This window comes from Histomonas meleagridis, assembly GCF_020186115.1.
Source record: "Histomonas meleagridis strain 2922-C6/04-10x chromosome Unknown contig_53, whole genome shotgun sequence".
Classification (NCBI taxonomy): Eukaryota; Parabasalia; order Tritrichomonadida; family Dientamoebidae; genus Histomonas; species Histomonas meleagridis.
Window position 1 is genome coordinate 355,407 of NW_027150896.1, and position 20,464 is coordinate 375,870.

General features: G+C 26.4%; 3 protein-coding genes across 3 annotated transcripts; all 3 read right to left on the reverse strand.

Moving 5' to 3' along the window:
* Window positions 1-4,909: 4,909 nt before the first annotated feature.
* GO595_007478 (uncharacterized protein) lies at window positions 4,910-9,860 on the reverse strand (the record flags this gene model as incomplete). The annotated part of the gene is made up of 2 exons (XM_067920946.1): window positions 4,910-4,912; window positions 6,024-9,860. The coding sequence occupies 2 exons, from the start codon at window positions 9,858-9,860 to the stop codon at window positions 4,910-4,912; spliced, it is 3,840 nt and encodes a 1,279-aa protein (XP_067772388.1).
* A 4,854-nt stretch (window positions 9,861-14,714) lies between these two features.
* On the reverse strand, window positions 14,715-15,254 carry GO595_007479 (peptidyl-prolyl cis-trans isomerase H; the record flags this gene model as incomplete). The annotated part of the gene is made up of 1 exon (XM_067920947.1): window positions 14,715-15,254. The coding sequence occupies one exon, from the start codon at window positions 15,252-15,254 to the stop codon at window positions 14,715-14,717; it is 540 nt and encodes a 179-aa protein (XP_067772389.1).
* A 1,958-nt stretch (window positions 15,255-17,212) lies between these two features.
* On the reverse strand, window positions 17,213-18,337 carry GO595_007480 (uncharacterized protein; the record flags this gene model as incomplete). Its single annotated transcript, XM_067920948.1, has 1 exon — window positions 17,213-18,337. The coding sequence occupies one exon, from the start codon at window positions 18,335-18,337 to the stop codon at window positions 17,213-17,215; it is 1,125 nt and encodes a 374-aa protein (XP_067772390.1).
* Between the last annotated feature and the right edge of the window lie 2,127 nt (window positions 18,338-20,464).

Consider the following 20,464-nt stretch of genomic DNA (forward strand, 5'->3'; position numbering starts at 1 on the left):
TACAACTCACGATATATTGAAGTAGCGATTCGAATTGCGCATTTAACAAAACTTTTGAAATTTTTATTCCTATGAATATCAGCCAAGTTTTGAATAACAGAGTTAAAATCATAGTTTTGAATAAACATTCCATTTTTAGCTTTATTTTTTTTAGTAATATTGATAAACATAAATATAAGATCATTTGGTTGAAATTTTGGTAAAATTATTGAAAAATTAGGATTACATTCATTTGCAATTTGAGAAGCCCATTGTATTTCTTCTCTCGATTTTTCTTTTCTTTCTATTAATTCATTTAATATTTCAGGAAGTTTTAATATTTCTTCATCTAGTTTATCTTTATGCATTCTATAGATAAATGCAGCATTTAATGTAGAATACATTATTACAAAATATTTCGAATTTATTCCTGTTTTATTCACTGATTTATTTTTTAATACACTATAAAATAATAATTTACTAACTTTTTCCATTTCAGGGAATTTATTTAATTCATATATACTATTTAAAATTGAGTCATTACTTTTATCTAATTGTTCAAAAATATTAGAAATTTTGGAATACCATAAAAGATGTTCATAAATTTTAATTGAATTCTGTCTGATATTATTTAGATAAATTGCTGAAGGAATTGGCCAAAGTATTATATTTGTGTCATTTGAATAATCATTCTTTTGAACATATTCTAGAAATTCTTTAACTTTTCGTTCACATAAATTATATATTTTAGTTGTAGGATCTTTAGATTTTTTATCCATATACTTTGTAATTTGTTTTTTCATAGTTTTAATTTCTTCTCTATCAATGTTAATATTGTTAAGATCATTTTTAAGTTTTTGAAACATTTCGATAAGGTTTGCTTTTTCTCTTTGATTAGATTTTTGATTAATAATTTTAATTAATGGTATTTTAGCTTTTTCAAGTAGTTCTATATAAGGTTCTGGATTCCATATTGATTTATCATTAAAAGTAACACTTTTAATTGTTGATATTTCATTATCGATATTAGATTTTTCATTTTCTGCTAAATTTTTATCAGGTTGATATAAATTACTTTTAATTCTCCATAATATTGAATTACGATTTCCAAATTTCCCTTTAAGTAATATATTTGTAAAATTCATGATTATATCTATATTATATGTTTCAATTCTGTCTATCATTTTTGATAACGTTTGAAGCATTTCTTTTTCAAGAGGTTTAAGATTTGGTTCTAATTCATTAATATCATCTTTAGAAAATGCAAATATTAAAGTCCATAAATTGCTAATCATATTTGAGTCAGCATAATTAAATAATAATGATAAATGTCCAAATTGATTCTTTCGTGGATTTTCGACTGCTTTTGTTTTCATAATTCCACTTATAATCTTTTTATCAATATTTTTTGGATCTGAACATAATTTTTTACATAGTTCATAGACTATTTGATTTTTCTTGAAAACATCTGAATTACCTCCTTGAAAAGGATCAAACCCAGATTTTTTCTGATTAATCTCCAAGTGAATAGTTGTTTTAGAAAGCAACAAAGATTTTTCTTGAGCAAAAACAAATTCCGGATAAAAAATATTTTTCTTATTATTTTTCTTATTATTTCTCTTTTCTTCACCAGAAGAAAATTTATAAGTGTTATTATCAACAATAACTATGAACTTTATATTTGCAAGATATAAATCCTTAAATAAAGGCAACCAATAACAAATATATTCGAATGGTTTAGAAATAAATTTATCATAAGGAAATATTTTTTCAATTAAAGGGATTAATTTCATATGTTTATGTAAATTTGAAATAAATATATTAAATACTCTTAAATTTTGATTATATATCAACATATTTGTTATTTTTATTATTTCAAAATTGGGTTTAAATAATTCAAATGGAATATATTGAGTTAAACATCGTGAACTTTCTTCTGTAGCAAATCGTAATAATAAATGAAACCTTAAAACTGGTTTTCGAATACTTTGATATGAAAGTAAATCTTTATCATTAAGTCTTATATTTGATACAACAGTTTCAATATCTTTAATTCCATCAATAATATTTTCAAATATATTTGATATTATAAGAATCGAATAAAACTTTCCACAAATGAATTTTACATTGTTTGAATCAGTATTTACTATATCAAGTGCATTTATTGTTTCTTTAATATGACGTTGTACTTCTTTGATATCACCAATTAAAATATATTTACATTTTTTAACAAAATCATAAAATGAAAAATCATTAAAAGGTTCTAAATCTTTAATGTATTTTTGAATTTGATATAAACATTTTAATACTTGTTCATTACGTTTTTTAACATTTGAGAAGTTAAATTTTGATATTAATTCTGAAGGTTCAGTACCAAACTTTTCAATCATTTGATTTTGAAAATTCATTTTTTTATTTTGATCAATATATGAATTCCAATATATTCTCATTGATTTCAAAACAGATTGATATATATTTTCAGAAAGTACATTTTTATATTCTTCTTTATAATGAATGAAATTAAGAATTACGAATTTTAATGTTCTTCCTGTGAATTCAATATCTCCTGCAAATGAATCATGATCATTTTTACTTTCATTTTTAGCAAATGCATGCATAAGTGCCATTCTTGCACCAATTTGTATAGAAAGTTCATTTGGATATAAGTTATTAACTAATGCACCAAATAATATTTGAGCTGAATATTCATCAATTGAATCAAATTGTGGAAGTGTGAATGAAAAACATTTGTTTAAAAATGATTCATCAATTGTTTTATTTTCATTGATCGAAGTTGGATTATATGTAACAATTAAACGAAAATCTTTATGAATTGTACCTTCTTTTCTAGAGAAATAATATTCTTTACCACGTTCATATAAATTAAGTTCTGGTTCATCACCACATAATGGAGAAATTTTTTCTGCAATTTCAGATGGTGCTGATTCTATCCCATCAATTAATACCATTTCTCCCTCTTTAATTGCTTTAATAAAATGAGAATCGATATGATTAAATCTATTTGCTGGTTGAATTACATCTTGGATTGAATATTTAGCTTTTTTAAGCTTTTCTTTTTGTTCTTCATTAAGTTTTTCTGGGTTCGATATAAGTTGTTCTATTTCTGCAAGAATATCTTTAAAATCTTTAGGTGTCCAATCTTCTGGTTTTTTGTTTAAAATTATTTTAATATCTTTTTTAAGTTCTTTAATATCCATAATTTCAATTAATTTTTGGTTTAATAACATTATATCTCTATCAGATATTTTGTTGTCAAGAATTGATTGACCTGTTAAAATTGAAACTCCAGTATCTACATTCATTTGATAAATATTAAGCTTTTTACCAATCATTTTAGCAAATAATCGAATTGTATGTGATTTACCTGATGCAGTATTACCTTGGATAACACATGCACGATTTACTAGATAACAACAAGCTAAAAATACTAAGCAATGTTTTTCTGGAAGAGTTAAACAATTTATAATTGCTTGAATCTCTTCAGGATCAATATTTTCTGGATTAATTGGTAAAACAATTCCAGTTTTACTTTCTTGAGATAAACGAATTAATAAAATTTTATTGTTTAAATTATACATAAACACAGGATTAAATTTCATATCTGTTAGTAAAAGTTTTGATAATACTTTTTGAATAATTTCTTCTTGAGTAAAACGATATGCAAATAACATTTGAGAAATTATTGTTTCATCAAAAGATTTATAAGTTAAACTTCTAAAAAGAATATATTTTGATATATCATTTAATGTTAATTTTTGATTTATGTTATATTCAAAACAAATTCGATTTGTATCTAAATAATGTTCAAAGAATATACTTGCTTCATCCAAAAATGGTAATCCACGAAATTTCTCCAAAATTATATCATGAATATCTTCTTTATCAGGATCATATACGATATGATAAATCGATGAATATATTAATGAACTAGGTAAATTTTCACGAAAAGAAAATCCATTTTGAGGATTAAATATTGCAACAAGTTTCATTTTACCTTTTTCAAGTGTTGAACCATTTGGTAATAAAACATGTTTTTGATTCGTATCAAAAATGCTTACCATTACTTCCAAAACAGCAGGTGATGCATTATTTATATTATGAAACACAATTATTGAATTAGAACTTTCTGCCTTAATTGCTTTAACAAGTTTTGTTTCAATCATATTAACATGAATATGACCATTATCTCGATTAATTGTAATCTTACCTAAAAGATCTTCAACTTTTGTTGATTGAGCAATAATGATATTTACTACTTTATACCCGAAAAGATTTGCTATGTAATTAATTGCTGTTTGTTTACCTTGTCCAGGTTTACCTTCAATTATTACTGGTGTATTTGTAATTAATCCTAAATGAAGAATATCAACCATTTCTGTGAATTTTCCAGTATATGCAATTTTAGGATGTTCATTATATTCATATGTAGTTTCTATAAATAAACCAGTAATGTTTGATTTATAGCCTTGATAACCATTTTCTTCACATCTTTCAAGTGGTCTTGCTTTAAAGTTTTGGAATGAATTTGATGAATTAATTTGTAAATTTGAGAATAAATCTAAAAGTTTTTCTCTTTGTTCTTGATGTTCTAATAAACCAGAACTTAATCGATAAAGAATTATTCCAAGATTAGTTTTTATTTGTTCTTCTGTATTTTTAGTTATTCGATTTAATTTTTTCAACATTTCAATAGTTTTAAGTATTTGTTGGAATTTAAATTGTTTATCGAATTTATCATTAAATTCTTGAGAAAAGTTTTGAAGTAATGTAATTTGTAAATCATTACAACCCAAATGATTAATTTTTATGTAATTTTGTAAAACAATTTTTTGTTCATCAATTGTATAATCAAATGCAGCAATTACAGAAAAACGTGATAAAACTGCTTCTGATAATTTCGATGGTGAATTTACTGGACATGTTGCTATAATACGAAAACTTGAGTTAAAATCAGTTAATTCTTTATTATTTTTTGATGTAAATGTATTATGAATATCTTCAGTTAAAGTTATACTATGTTTATCTGATAATGTTTCATTAAATCGTTCAAGTACTATTGTTGGAAGATTTGCTAAATTCTTCAATATTAATGACTTTCTTTCAAGGATAACAGATAAAAATAATCCCGGTCTAAATTCTAGAACAATACTTGATATAACGCAATTATTTTCATTTTCTTTCTTAAAAAGCTTTTTTATTAAATGATTAAGTGCATATTCAAATGATTCTGGTATAATACTATCTTTAGTAAGTGTTAAAACTTCTTCTTCTTTTAATGTATTATTTAATAATTTTTCTTGAAGTTCATTATGTTCATTATCTAAATGACATATTTTACATATATAATCTAAATAAAATAATTTTGCTTCTGTCGGTTCAAAGAAACCAGAAGAACCTAATAATTGTGATATTGATGATTCTTGATTTAAAGTAATTACTTTTGCATTTCTTAAAAATTGTTTTGCTAAAAATGTTTTATAACCTGAATTACCCATTAATAAAATTGGTTCACTTGGATCTGCTAATAATATTTGAAATGCAGTATTTAATAAAGAATATAATTTTGAAAGATTTTGATTTTTTATATCAAAATGAAATGCATCAAGAGAAATTTCTAAGTTTCCTTTTGCAATAAACATTCTTCCATTAATATTCTTAATTTGAGGTTTTGCTAAATAACTTTTCTTTAATTCTACTCCAATTTTATGGTCAAGATGAAATACATGAATAATTAAATTAATTATAATATCCAAAAAATCTTTTATATCATTTTCATTTACAGGTGCTAATGTATAATAAAGAATATTATGATAATATTTTATGTTATAATAATTTTTATCATTTATATCTTGATAACGTATACGTTGAAATATCTTTGTAATATCTCTAAGTGACCATTTAGGAATAATAGTTTGTGGTATTTTGTTTAAATTTATCATATATTTCCCAATTAATTTTGCATCATCTTCATTAATCATATGCATTTCTTCTCCTGTTTTATAACAACTTTCAGCAATTTTAACACAAATTTTTGAAATATCACTTTCTCCTTGTTCTGGATATGTAAAATATCTAAATCGTGAAGAAATCGATTCAGGAATTACATTACGTCCAAGTGTACCAAGTTCATTTTGACAAGCAATAAAGAAGAAATTCTTATTAACACTAATTGATTCACCTACACCAGGTATAAATATTCTTCCACCTATACAAGGTTCTAATGCAGGTGCTAACGTTTTCATACATCCTGGTGTTGATAAATTCATTTCATCGGCAATAAAAGTTAAACCTTCTTTCATAGAAACTGTTAAAGTTCCATTATAAAAATAAATTTTCCCATTTTTAATTGTAGTTGTACCATAAAAATGATTCGGCTTTGTACCTGCATGAAATGAATGCATTTGGAATTTAGTATTATAATTTGTTTGAATTTTACGTAATGATGCAAATGCTCGAGCTGCAGATGTTTTACCTGCACCTGTAGGACCTGAAACACATACTGGTAAACCTATCAATGAAGCAGCATATATTTTTGTCATGAATTCACAAAGAGGTGGTGAATCCATAAAGAAGAACTGACTATTATTAATTTTATCTTCTGTTAACAATCCAAATAAATAATTTTGAATATCTTTATTTGGCTTAAAATCTTCATTTTTCTTTAACATATTAATTGAAAACTCAACAATATCTTTTTGTTGAATTCCACTATCAGATAATAAATTGGAATATATGACAACAGCTTTACATAAAAATGCAAGCCAATACATTGTAATTTCTGATTTTGAAATTTTTTTATATACTTCATCAATTAAATTAGGAGTTAATTCGGGTGACTTTATTTTTTGTTCATTATGAACTTCTTCTGGTTGATGATTATCAGAACTTTGTAAATCTTCTTCTTTTTCATCATTAATTATAATTTCTTCATTATCATTATCATCATTAATTATAATTTCTTCATAATCATTATTAATACTATATTCATTATCACTATATTCATTATCATTATCATCAAAAAATACTATTTCTTCATCATCATTTTCACTTCCTTGATCTTTAACTTCTTCATTAGTTTGTTCAAATTTATTAAAACGATTCATTAACATTTGGATAAGTTCCTTCATAGATTTTTCATTTAATGAATCTAATTGATTTTCAAGTACAATTACATCAAATCTATTTAAAAATGCAGGTGAAATTAAATGTAATTTGTCGATATTGCAAGTACATATAAGTAAAAAGTTCTTGTGAATTGGAATTTGATTTTTTTGTGGATTTTCAGGTATATCAAACATTTTTTGTTCTTTATCATTATATTTTTCATCGAGTGCACTATTTAATCTTTCAGTTACAGTCGACGTAGCTTCATCAACATCATCAAGAACAGGACTTCCACCAGATTCCATTGCAAGTGTAAGAAATCCATCTTTCCATTGAATTAATTCTTTTCCTGCAAAATTTCCAGATTTAGTATTTTCAATTGGTTTTTGTTTCCCTATTAAATCAGAACATTTTGTTTCTTCTGTGCATAAACAATAAAGTTCTTTTTTAGGATTATAATTGTTGTTTTGTTTATCACGATATTCTGAAACCCATTTTGAAACTGATGTTTTACCACATCCTTTTGGACCCGTAATTAATATATGTCTATGATTTTTAATGGAAAAGAGAATTGATTTTAATGCAAATGTAAGTGATTCATTACGAAAACATTCAGGAAAATCATTTGGATATTGAAATATATTATTTTTCTTTTGGTTTAAATATGGATATTTTTGTAATGTTGTCTCAAGTTCATCTCGAAGCTTTTTAGGATATCGTGCACCATAAATTGTCATAATAGTATCATATATATCTGCTCCATCTGCAAGTGCTTTAACTGTTGCAGCAATCTCTCTTACTGTAAAACAAAAAATATCTTCTGCAATGTCTGGTTTTTCAGACCATTCCATATGAAAATCAACAAGTTGTTCAATAATTTCATTTCTAGATTTATATTTAAATTTTTTAGCTAATCCTAGACCAATTTTTAAAAGTTCTTCTTTTGTAAATTCTGGGAAATTAATTATTTGAAATCTTGATAAAAATTTGGGACCTAAATCTTGTCTTTTGTTTGCAAATAATCCTTTATTAGGATTTTGTGTTGCAATAAGTCTAAAATCTGGATGAATTTTAATTTGTTCTAAGGGCATTCCAGGAATTTCTACACTAATGATACCACTATCAAGTGCTTCTTCAATACATTGTAACACTACTGGTGATGCTAAATTAATTTCATCTAATAATAACCAGTAACCATTTTTACATGCTTGCAAAAATGGACCTGGTTTAACTACTATACCAGCCCATGAATTTGGTTCGCCTACATATCGACCAAATAAATCGCATGTTTTAGTTTCAGAACTTAAATTAAAACGTATTAATTTCTTTTTCATTAATTTACAAATTATTTCTGTACTAAGTGTTTTGGATGTACCAGTTGGACCTTCAAGTAATACTGGGATTCCTACTTTTAAACAATCAAAAATTTTGGCTAATCGATCTTTTGCACCTTCAGTAAATATAAAATTCTCATTTTCAAGGTCATTTTCATTAAGCAAAAATTCAGTTGGTTCTTTAGCACATGTTTCAATCTGCTTTATAATTGGATTAAAATCTATATTTGAATTTTCGTTGAAAAAAGGATCAGAATATAAACTAAATTTTTTTTCTTTTTTCTTTTCTTTAGTTTCCTTTTGTATTGATTCTTTCTGACTTTCCTCCTTTTCATTATTCTCATTTTGACTATCTAAAATAGTAGTTATATAAAGATTTGCTTGTTCGTTTCCTTCATTTGCTGCTTTTTGTATATATTTTATTCCTTCGATTTCACTTTTAGCTGTTGGCTTTTCCTCATAAAGTTTAATTCCATATTGAAACATTTCATATATATTTCCTTCATCAGCCATTTTCTTCTTTTTTAATAAATCTTCTGATATAACTTGTTCATCAGAAGTTATTTTTGATATATATTCGTTATAACTTGGAATTTCATCATTTGTTTGCTTTTTATTAATGTTTGAAAGAAATTCCTCGATAATATCAAAAGATGGACGTGATTCAGGTGTTTTTTCTAAACATTTTTTAATTAAATTACGAATTTCATTTGGTAATTTTGTTGGTATCAATGGTTTTGCTTTATTTGTTGTAATAGCTTCAAACAAATTTTCCTTTTTTATTCGACCTGCATAAACATCAAAGTTTGAAGTAAGTAGTTGTAACATTAAAATACCAAATGAGTAGACGTCAGAATAATAAGAATAGGCACCACTTAAAAGAACTTCAGGAGCCATAGAAATCATTACATTTAAATGATCAGAGATATCATTTTTGAAATCAATAGGATAAATATTATAAAACATAAAATCAGAAATAATTGGACTAAAATCATCACTAACAAATATATTAAATAATGTTAATCTACCATGAATAATCTCTTTCTCATGTAAAGACTTCATAAATGAAGCAATTCCATATAATATCTTGATATTAGGAGACCAACCTTTAGGTTCATTCCCATCTTGTAATATACTTAAGTAGATATACAAGGATCTATTTTCATAATATGGCATAATAAATCCGCCTGGATTTGACGTGTTGGGTTTAATAACTTGAAGAATCTCAACCTTGTTTGGGTGATTAAATTCAAGGTATTCATTGTATACTTTATCAAAATTTTTAAAACTTTGTGGGATCTTTCTTATGATATAGATATCATTACATCTTTGTTGTTTTGGTTTTACTTTTATTGTGTTTCCATTGCCTAATTCGCTGATGGTTTCGAAATCATCAAGAGAAGTTGTTGGATCGAACATCATAAGAAAATGAAGAGATAACTTTTTCAAGTAATAACAACTAATGTTATCACAAAAATTATTATGAAAAAATTGGCAAAAATTATATTTGATTTTTATTGGAACTTCTAATTTTGTAATTAGTTTTTTATATTCTTCTTGAAAAAAATATATGATATTAGAAAATATGATGTATCTAATCATAATAGACTTTTTAATTATAATTATTAGACATCATTGTATATTTGATATGTTTCTTTACTAACATTTTTCTTATTTTTTTTTTTAATTTTTATGTAGATTTTCAAAAAATGCCAGCAATTCATCTCATTCAAATTAACTATATGAATGTTTTAAAAACATAATTGAATGCATCCTCAAAAAAATTCAATGGTAGCAAAAAAAATTTTGTGATCGATCACTAATTTTCTGAAGTTTACATAATGAAATGAACGAATTGTATACAATATAGTTACTATAGTTAGCAAAGTAGTTACGAATTTCCAATATATATTTGTTTGGGTCTATATTCATATTAAAATTCGAATTTATAGGATATAAAAAAATGTACATTTTTTAGATGTACATCGAAATTTGAACGAATATTTTATGATTGATTCAATAGGTAAAAAAAAAATTTCTTCACATAGTGTTATTGAGCATAATTTAAAAAAAAGTAAAATAAATACAAAAACAATCTTAATATTATTTTTACACAGTTTATAATATGCTTACGTATGTAATATCAAACTTATCTTCAGAAAGAAATAATGGGTGGATTGGTGTAATCCCAGTCTGTAAAGTGTACTCTACCCTTAGAATTCAGGCGTTGTAACTGCTGTGGTGATAGGTAAATTAGCTTTGTGTTGAGTGCCCTCCCACCAGGTAAATCTGATGTATCATGTACTCTTGCGAAGGCAAGCTGGGGAGAGATACGATTAAAGAAAATCGCAATGCGTGAGGCCGGTAAACGGAACAGCGAATAGATTTCCAGATTCTACGGTGCGTGGATTCTGGGCGTGAGCAAACTATTACTTCCCTCCTGCAGCAGGATTGCAGCCACTGTTTTTTTTTCTATGGAATTAATAACCGTCGGGTTTTGTAATTTTCGTGTCACTTTTTACTCTGTGCATTTTTTTATCTTTGTATTTCTCTTCTTTTTTCCTAACAACAATTTTAAATTATTTCTAATTAGTTTCAAGCAGTACCTTTAACTTGAATTTTACCTAGTTTCATTTTTATGAACTTGGAAAATTATTTTTTTATTATCAATAAATCTAAACAATTGTTTTAAAATCATAAGTTTAAACTAAAAGCCAAACTTAAATACTGAATTGCATTGATAATATCGAACTTAAGAGGTTTAGGTTTCAACTTTTATTACAAAATAAAACTTAAAACTAACAAAAATATTTTAATTTTGGAATATTTTGCCCACTAAAATACAGCCCATTTTATTTTGCTACATATTTGTCATCTTTAACATTAAAATTCTTTTTTAAATCATAATGATTTTTAAAGTTTATATTTTTCATATGCATTTGTTTAAAAATTTTTCGAATTTAATATTTTTTATTTTTTTTAAAAGTAGGCAAGATTTTAATGTTTTTCAAGATATTTTGTTTAAAATATTATTGATTGTGAATAATTTTATAAATTGCCCATTTGGAAAAATTTATTCTTTCTAGAAATTTGTCACAATTTTATATATTGAATTCAGAAATTTTATGATTAAATCGAACTCAAAAATTTGTCAGATCAGGCATTTTTTAAAAATGATTCCTGAAGATTATTTTAACATCCTTAACATTCTTTTCTCTCCATCACCTGTACCTAACCTACCTGAAATCAGAGAGAAGTTTTATAATACAGTACCTTATTTTGAGTGTACATTATTGATTCTTGAAAAACAAGAATACAGACAAAACCAATTATGGATGGTTGCATCCTCTTTGTTGTGCAATTTTATTCAATATTTTGATTCTAACGGCAGGCAGAAATCTATCGTGAAAAATCATGAATTTTTACCACACATTGATAGTTTTATAAATCGAATCCTAAATATCATTTTTTATAGTGCTCCATCTGATCTGAGCCCAATGATGGATGACTTTGCTAAAATTCTTGGAATTTTAATCATTTATTCTCCTAACAATTTATTTGCACCACAAATTTCCGATCAACTGTTTCAAATATTTCAACAGCAAAATGTTGATATAGTTTATCTTGAAAATATTTCAAAACTTTTTGATCCAATTATCAAAAAATTTTTCTTCAATACGAACCATCATACAGATGATGCGGTAATATTTTCGAACAAATTTATTGATTTTATTGATAAAATTACTGTTAAAGAAATAATTACTAATTCAAAAAATACAACTCTTATTATAAATTTACTTTCAGCGTTTATTCAGTTTGCTAATGTTTCTGATGTAACAAAATATTTCTTATCGAAAGAATCAAATATCCTTCAACATTTGGTCGGATTTTTATTTGAATTTGTGGGGAAAATGGATGATAACTTGTTTCCATTGGCTTCTACAATAATGCCACTCCTATCTAATTTTAGGATTTTAGATTCAGCTCCTCGTTTTCCAGATTTTGCAGAAAAATTAAATTGGTTTAGTTCAAATATCCAATTAGTTTTGGTAAAACTTCTAACCCAAACCCCAAGGTGTGAATCAGAAACAGGTGTATCCTTTACCTTTGAAAATTACTCTTTAAAAATACTTTCTTTTTTGAGCAATGCGATTAACGAATACCCCATTTTCAGAGCACTTTTTGAAATCGCCGTAAAGTATTCAAATTCCACACAATATTTGATCAGTCAAAAAGAAATTAATGTACAACTATATTATGATACAGCATTTTGTTATCTCCCAGGGGATAAGTGCATTGCTGAATATTGTATGAAAATAATTTCGAACTTAGCACAACAAAATCTTTCAATGTTATTGCAATGTATTTTAACCACCCAAAATTTCACAGAAGGTTTTATAAAAGTATGCACATTAACATCATATTTAATGTCTCAAAGAGGGCTTAAACCCCCGGATGAATATATCCAATTTTTAAGCAATTTTTCATTAGACATAAATACAGAACCAATAATATTATTATTATTTTCTGAATCTTTATCATTTTTACCAGAAATTATATATAACAAATTATCAGAAATTTCATTTATTTTTATCAGTAATAAAGAAAACGCGCAAAATCCAACTGCAAATGATATCTTACGCTTTACATTAGGATGCCAAATCATGTCAATAATGATGGATAATAAGAATTATTGTATTCCATCACATTATATTTCAACTATATTTGAGAATAACATATGTATAAAGAACTTTGCTTTTATTGTTTTACGTAAATTTGTGTTTTATACTCAAGAAGAAGAGTTTTTACTTGGCTTATATAATAATTATTTGAGTATACAACTAATTAAATATTGTGAACGTATTAATGAGAATTTTGAAAGTCAATTTGATGATTTAAATTATGTAAGTACATTATTATGTTGTATTAATTCGATAATTGTACGATTTAAAAATAACATTGATGTTTCACCTATAATATATTGTATTCAACAATTTTTCAAATTACCTGATTTAGATGATTCACTTATATTGGATGAGGTTTTAGAATTAATAATTACAATTATAAGATATTCATTACCAAATTATGAAATAATTATTAATTCATATTGGAATTTCTTTTTAACGAGAATTAATGATTACATTGCTATTTATATTAAGCCTTTTATAGTGTTAATCGAATATCAAACAGAAAGTTTCATGAAATGGAATTATAATGCAGCCTTTATAGATGTCATTAATCAATTAATGAAAAATGAAACTGTTCTTTGGGATGAAGAACTGATGTTTTCGATTGTTACTGTCTATACAAGGTTAGTGCAATTAAAGATTTTGGATAATGAGACATCGTCGAATTTATATGAATTCGTTTTAAATCATTTAATCGAAAATTTTGATAATCAATTATATGGTTTAATAGATCTTGAATTATTATGTTCTATTATTATAACAAATGAAAATGTTCAAAAATTCGATGATGTAGTAAATGCAATTTTAATTTGCGTCGATAGTGATAGAGTTTATAGAGAAATAGATAAAATACTTTATGCAATGGTATTAAATAGATTACCAAAATCAGATGAAAGAGATGAAAAAATTAATCAAATAATTGGATTCGATTTGGCAAAAAATAATGAAATATTGAATTCCGATGACTTCATATGGTTAGACGAATACGATTATGAATATCCGTTCCAAAGGATAATGAAAAATTCTCAATAAAATAAATTTTTTTTGACCTTTTTTAATTTATATGAAATGCATTTAAGATATCTTATAAACAGAAAGCAAAAAATAATAAATATTTTTATTAACAAATATTCTTCTTTAGATTTAAAAATCTAATCCTATAATAAATATATTTACTCTTGTGTCTTAAAATGATAATGAAATTTGTTAATGATAAAAAGACTTTAAGACGTTTAAAGACGTTAAATCACTTCATTTTTTGAAAATAAACGTTCGCTAAAAAAATGAATACACATCAAAATGATTTGACATATACAATTGTTATTCCAGAATTTAAATATTCAACACAACAATTCAAACAAGAAGATAAGGTTGAAACAAGAAACTTTGGATATCCTGGCGAAAATCTGAAATTTTGGCTTGGAAATTTGATCTAAATTTATAGATTTATTTTTAATTTGATATAACCTTTAAACCTCTGTTAATTATATTCAAATATGAAAAGTATTAATAAAACAATTTAAATAATATTATTAATAATATCGATTTCAAAAAGATACCAATTGTTGTTCCTCTCACAACAGCAAAATTAAAGTTCTCCGCATTGAATGACAGTTACTGGAAGCATTGGTTCTTCTGTACCTGGTTTCAATGGAACATTTTCTATTTGACGAATTGTGTACATTCCCGAAATTACCTTTCCAAAGGCAACATAGTTTCCGTCTAGCTCTGGAATTGGGCTTAATGTAATGAAGAATTGACATCCATTTGAATTTGGTCCACTATTAGCCATTGCAACAACGCCTACATCATTCATTGAAAATGCTGATCCTTCGTCTTCAAATGTAAATCCATAAATCGAGATGCATCCTGTTCCATCTTTTCTATCACAATCTCCTCCTTGTATAATAAATCCTGGAACAACCCTATGAATAGGCGTTTCTTTGTAACCTACTGGAACTCCTCTTGGCTGATATTCACCAGTACATAATTGTCGAAAATTTTCACAAGTTTTTGGGCATTGTTGAGCATATAATTCAATAGTAACTCTTCCAATTGGTCTTCCAGAAATAGCGAAATCTAAAAACACTCTTGGTCCATTCCATCCAGGTTCAGGTTCGATCGACATGCCAAGTTAACTCTAACGTCCTCCTAGACTTTTTGTATGTACATTCAAGTAAATTTTCATAATTTTAAAATAATATGGCTTGTGCTGAATATTCTTGTGATACATTAATATCACAAAATCTAACATTACTTTTTTAAAAAAATTCGATTGAGAAATGATGGATTTCGAAAAAAGATGCATGTAATTTTTGCTTTTTTCCTTTGTTTTCGATAGGCTGTATTTTAAAATAATAAACTCACTACAAGGCAAGCAAGTGATGAAATGTATTAAAGAAAAAATCGAAATTTAGAGTTATTATGGTTTAAATTTTTCAAAAAGCAGAAGTGTAATATGTTTAACTTAAGTAGATCTGCTTTTCCCTGCGATAATACCTTATTACCTCCATGAGGGTGGGATAAACATCGATAAAAATCTGATTAAAGTACAAATGATACGTTTGGGTGATTTTTATTTAAAAAGTGTATGGCAGTTTATTAAGTAAGGACCTAGTCGCTAAAACAATAGGGCAATTACTTCTTGAACAAAGGAATTGATATTAATGCTAAAAATATTTATTTGTTTTATTTAAAATTTATTTTAATAATTTGATATTTCGGAATAATATTTAGAAATGCTTTCAAATGTTTAATACAGCACTTATGTATGCATCTCAAGAAGGTCATAAAGGAATAGTTAAATTACTTCATGAGAGGAATATAGTTTTATAAAAGAAAATGATAAATCTCATTTAGAAGAAAAATGATAACACACTAAATATCATTCAATTAAAATCTAATAAGCAAAGTAATTATATAATCACAAAGACAAGCAAATCGTTAAGCGTAATAAATACTCAAATAGATTGCAATATTGTTTAAAATAAGGTATATTCAGCGAAAAAAAAATGAATTTCATCATAAAATATTTAAAAAAGAATATAACAGTAAAAATCTGTAAATTTTGGCGGATCTCTTATTTCCATCAAGCACGATAGAAAATATATTTGAAAAAGCATTATTTACAGATTTGGATGAAAATTGAATTTCATAAATTTAATTTTTTTAAACCAAACATATGATTTGATTATTTTTAAGATAGCAGTTTGTTAATTATACAAATATTTTAATATTTTGAAGTGAATATTTTTTCCAACTATTTCGTTTTCCCAGTAACTCTTATAATTTTATCAGAACATTTCTTTAGTCTGTTTCTTGGTAAAATCCCAATCACTCTTTGGAATTTCTTTATACTTTTGGCCCATCAAATGTTTGGCCAGACCACATCGCAATCAAATTACATTTCGGACAAATCGTTCAGTATTAACAAAACAAAGTTAGTTCACAAATATTCAATTTAGCAAAGTCCAATTTTCTGGTAAATATTAATACTTGACACTCAAAATCATATTTTTAAATAACTGATTATATTTATTTAATTTTAAATCTTTGAGTTAAGTGATGCTGTTTGAATTTTATCATAATCCAAAATATTATTTAGAGGTAAACAATAATATAAAAGATGACACAAAAGCAAAACAATTTATTTTTTTATATTTGGAATTATTTTTTGCCTTTGACAAAAAATAAATCCGAGGTTAAAAAAGTTTTTTATTTTCGATATCGTTTTACATGACCACGCTTTCTGCTTATTGAGGATTGATTTTATTTGTCTTTTTTGCTTTATCTTTCTATTCACAAAGACTGGTTTACAATTTGTGGAATATCTCACTTTTTGAAATAGAAATTCAATTCTAAACATGTGAAAAAGTGTCATAATTAATGAAAAAAGAAAAACAAAACCACAAAAATGAATGGGAAGAATTTCTTTCGATTAACCAGATGGTTTTTAGTCTGAATAAAAGAAGTGTAGAATTATGATCGTCATTGTTCTCCTTTGGAAATTTAAAAATTAAGTTGTTGGTAAAATCATTAAATTAATTTGTATTTTAAAAATTAAATATTACAATAAATGGTATTTTATTAATCAGTTACTATTGCTATTCCAATAGCAAAAGCCAATAAACTGTTAAATGGTTTCTTACACATCACAGTCAGCACACTATTCAATGACTTAAACATACAAAATATTCTTTCTCCGTTTTCATCGTTAATTATAAAATTCTTTAAACTCATTTGGATAAGATAAGGACCAAATTCAAGAAATTTATCCCCATCTTTATCCTTTTGCGGCGAAACGTTTTGATATATTGTTATCCCTTCCACAGGTTCTCCGAGTTTTGCGATTAACGATAAATCTTCTTCTTTTTTGGTGATCACATATGTATCGGTTTCCGGAATAGCAACACGAAACATCTTCGAATGATGATATTTTTTGCCGCTGATGAAAGAAAAGCCTAAAAGTGAATAATATTTGGGTTCATTATCGTCATCAGATATTGGAGGTGAATATAATGTGAAACGTTTCCCGTCATGATGGCGTTGAAGAATGCCACAAACAGTGGACTTGTCATCGGTAATAACATGTGAGTTTCCAAAATGAGTTTTTTTTGATTTGCATTTGAATATTATTGTATCGTTATGCAGCATTTGAAGAGGACGCTTCGAGCGAAGAGTGGCCTTCTTGGATATTCGTTTTCCAAAGATAATACTGAATGTTTCTTTAGAGTTATCATCATCATCCACTGGTTGGGCGGGTAGTGATTCAACTTCCTGCTTTTTGACCTCTGGTTCTTTTGATTCCTGTTTGGGCGTAGGCTCAGATTCTTCTTCAGTGTCAGAATTTGATTTTTTATTATTGGATGAAGGAGGTGGACTTTTTTTCTTGTTTTCTGCTGGCGGTGGCTGATTTGGAGCTTTCTTGGTTTCTGGTGCTTTCCAATTTTTTTCTTGTTCAATGTGGAAATCTGAACTGGAGGAATCTGAAATTGATATTTCATCATCAGAAAAATCACTTGGGCTACTTTTTTTGAGTTTCGTTTGAAGTGTTGGCAAATCGCTACTTTCCGAATCTGAATCAGATGAAAAAGTAAGTTTAGTTTCTATTGTCGATCTTAAAGGGCTCCTAACAAATCCGCCACGAGGAGCTGAAGGTGATCTAAATCCACCACGCCCTCTTTGAGCTGGACGAAATGGTCTTTTCTCCATTCCTAGGGCTGATTTGCAAGAAAAAATCACGAGTTTTTGAATGGAATTGAGCACTCCTGGGAATTGTAAACTAGTCAATATGTTCATTATTTGTTAACTTTACATTGCAGGAATCTTATTAAACGTGGCTATGTTTGCAAAATTAAATACCACATCTTTAAAAAATTGTATTTGAAGAAATTTCAAAAAGACTTTTAACCAAATATGGTAGAGCTCTCAGTGACAAACATTAAAAATTATATATATATTTTATAAATACATACTACATTTTGGAATTCGAAAGCCGAATAAACTAATGTTTGGAATTATGGTGCTTCATTATCCTGATGATAAATCTCAATTTGATGTTTTTAGCAAATCATTTAAAATAATTCTCATTATTTTGAGAATATTTTTTTTAACAGTTATTTCACAATGTCGTAAATTCAAAATTATCCTAGTGTTACCAGTTTTGTTTGAAGTTTATTTATTTTTGATTTTTTCGAATGTTTTGGCATCTGCCATCTGGAAGATAAAAAAAATTCTATCAAACATTTACATCTGGTCGCAGAATTCAAAGCATTGAATTTTTAAGCTTTCAAATACCACTTTTCATACGCGTTGTAAACTATAGAATATTGAATGAAGTTTGGCTTTGAAATGTTCTCAAACTAAAAGGGTGCCCCAATTCTTCAGGCTTCCATTCAAGTTGAATATTCGAGAACTCCCCATTCCTTCAAAATGCAAGCAATTAATTGAGCTGTACAATAAATACTATGATGATTTTTATTCTGAAATGGTTCGAATGGGTAATTCAGCTCTTTCTGAATATGTTGATAAATACATTCAACTACTTACAACAATGTCAAAGTCTTTAGAAAAGGAAGATAAGTGCAGAGCTGGTATTGGAGTTGTATCATTGCATTCCTTTGGGTATCCTAATTTTGAACAATTGACACATGTGTTTGACAGAATTATTCCACAATCTGACCGTGAGTGTGTAAAGTTTACAAGTTGGTGTGCAGGAAAACTTATTTGTCACCCACGTGAAGAGCAATTTCATTATATTTCACATTTATTCAAGAGAATTCTTGGGTGGATTCGTGCCCATGGCAGAAGAGAAAGGTATTTAGCTGCAATAAATTTGATTCAATCCCTAACATTAAATGCAGGAAGTTACATGGTAATATATTTACAAACTTTAAAGGCTGAAGCATGGAGGATGTTATCACATCCGTCACATCAAGTTCTAAAAGACGCCGCCAAGTGTTATAGTACGTTTACCCAAGCAGTTATGCGATATTCAAGAAATCATTTACACTCATATTTAACCTATATAATGAGTATTTGTGATGGTCTTTTAGGATTCAAAAGTCCTACCAAGGATTATGCTGCTCTTTTAATTATCAAATCCATTAGCCAATTAAATTTAAATTATATTGTAACAGGTGTTGATCGAATTTCAGCTGTTATTTTAAACGTATATAAAAGGTCAAGTACTCCATTGATCAAAAGTCTTGCAATATGTACTCTATCACAACTTTCTATGTATCGACCAGATTACTTTGTTGACAATATCGTTGACAAAATATTTGACAGTTTTTCTGAACTTATTTTGGATTTTGACCATGACATTGTGAAACCGTTAATTTTATTTTGCCAGACGATACCGGACTATGTATTGAAACGAATTGAATCCTATACAAAAATTGTGCTCAATTTATTCAAGGAGAACTTATTTAAATCATGTTTTCTTTTATTGCAGACATTAATTCAAACATTTCCTGATTATTTCTTCAAGAATAATATCAATCATAAGTTATTAAATGTATTACCAGCAAATTTTTCGATTCATTATAGTCGATTTTTTATCTCATATTTTGAAATTGCGCAAAAATATCAAAAAGATATAACTAAAGATGAATTATTTAAAGGTTTAATCAAACGAATAATTGAAGAACTTCATAAAAATCATTTATATCCACCATTAAAATTAATTGCACATTTACCAAAGTCATTATTAAAAGAGAAAGGCGAATTAATAAAAGAAATATTACCATTGTTTTCGAATAATCCAAAAACGAAACCATATACAGTTGAAATTACTAAAGCTTTTTTCAATATATCAATTTCGAGTCATGTTATAAC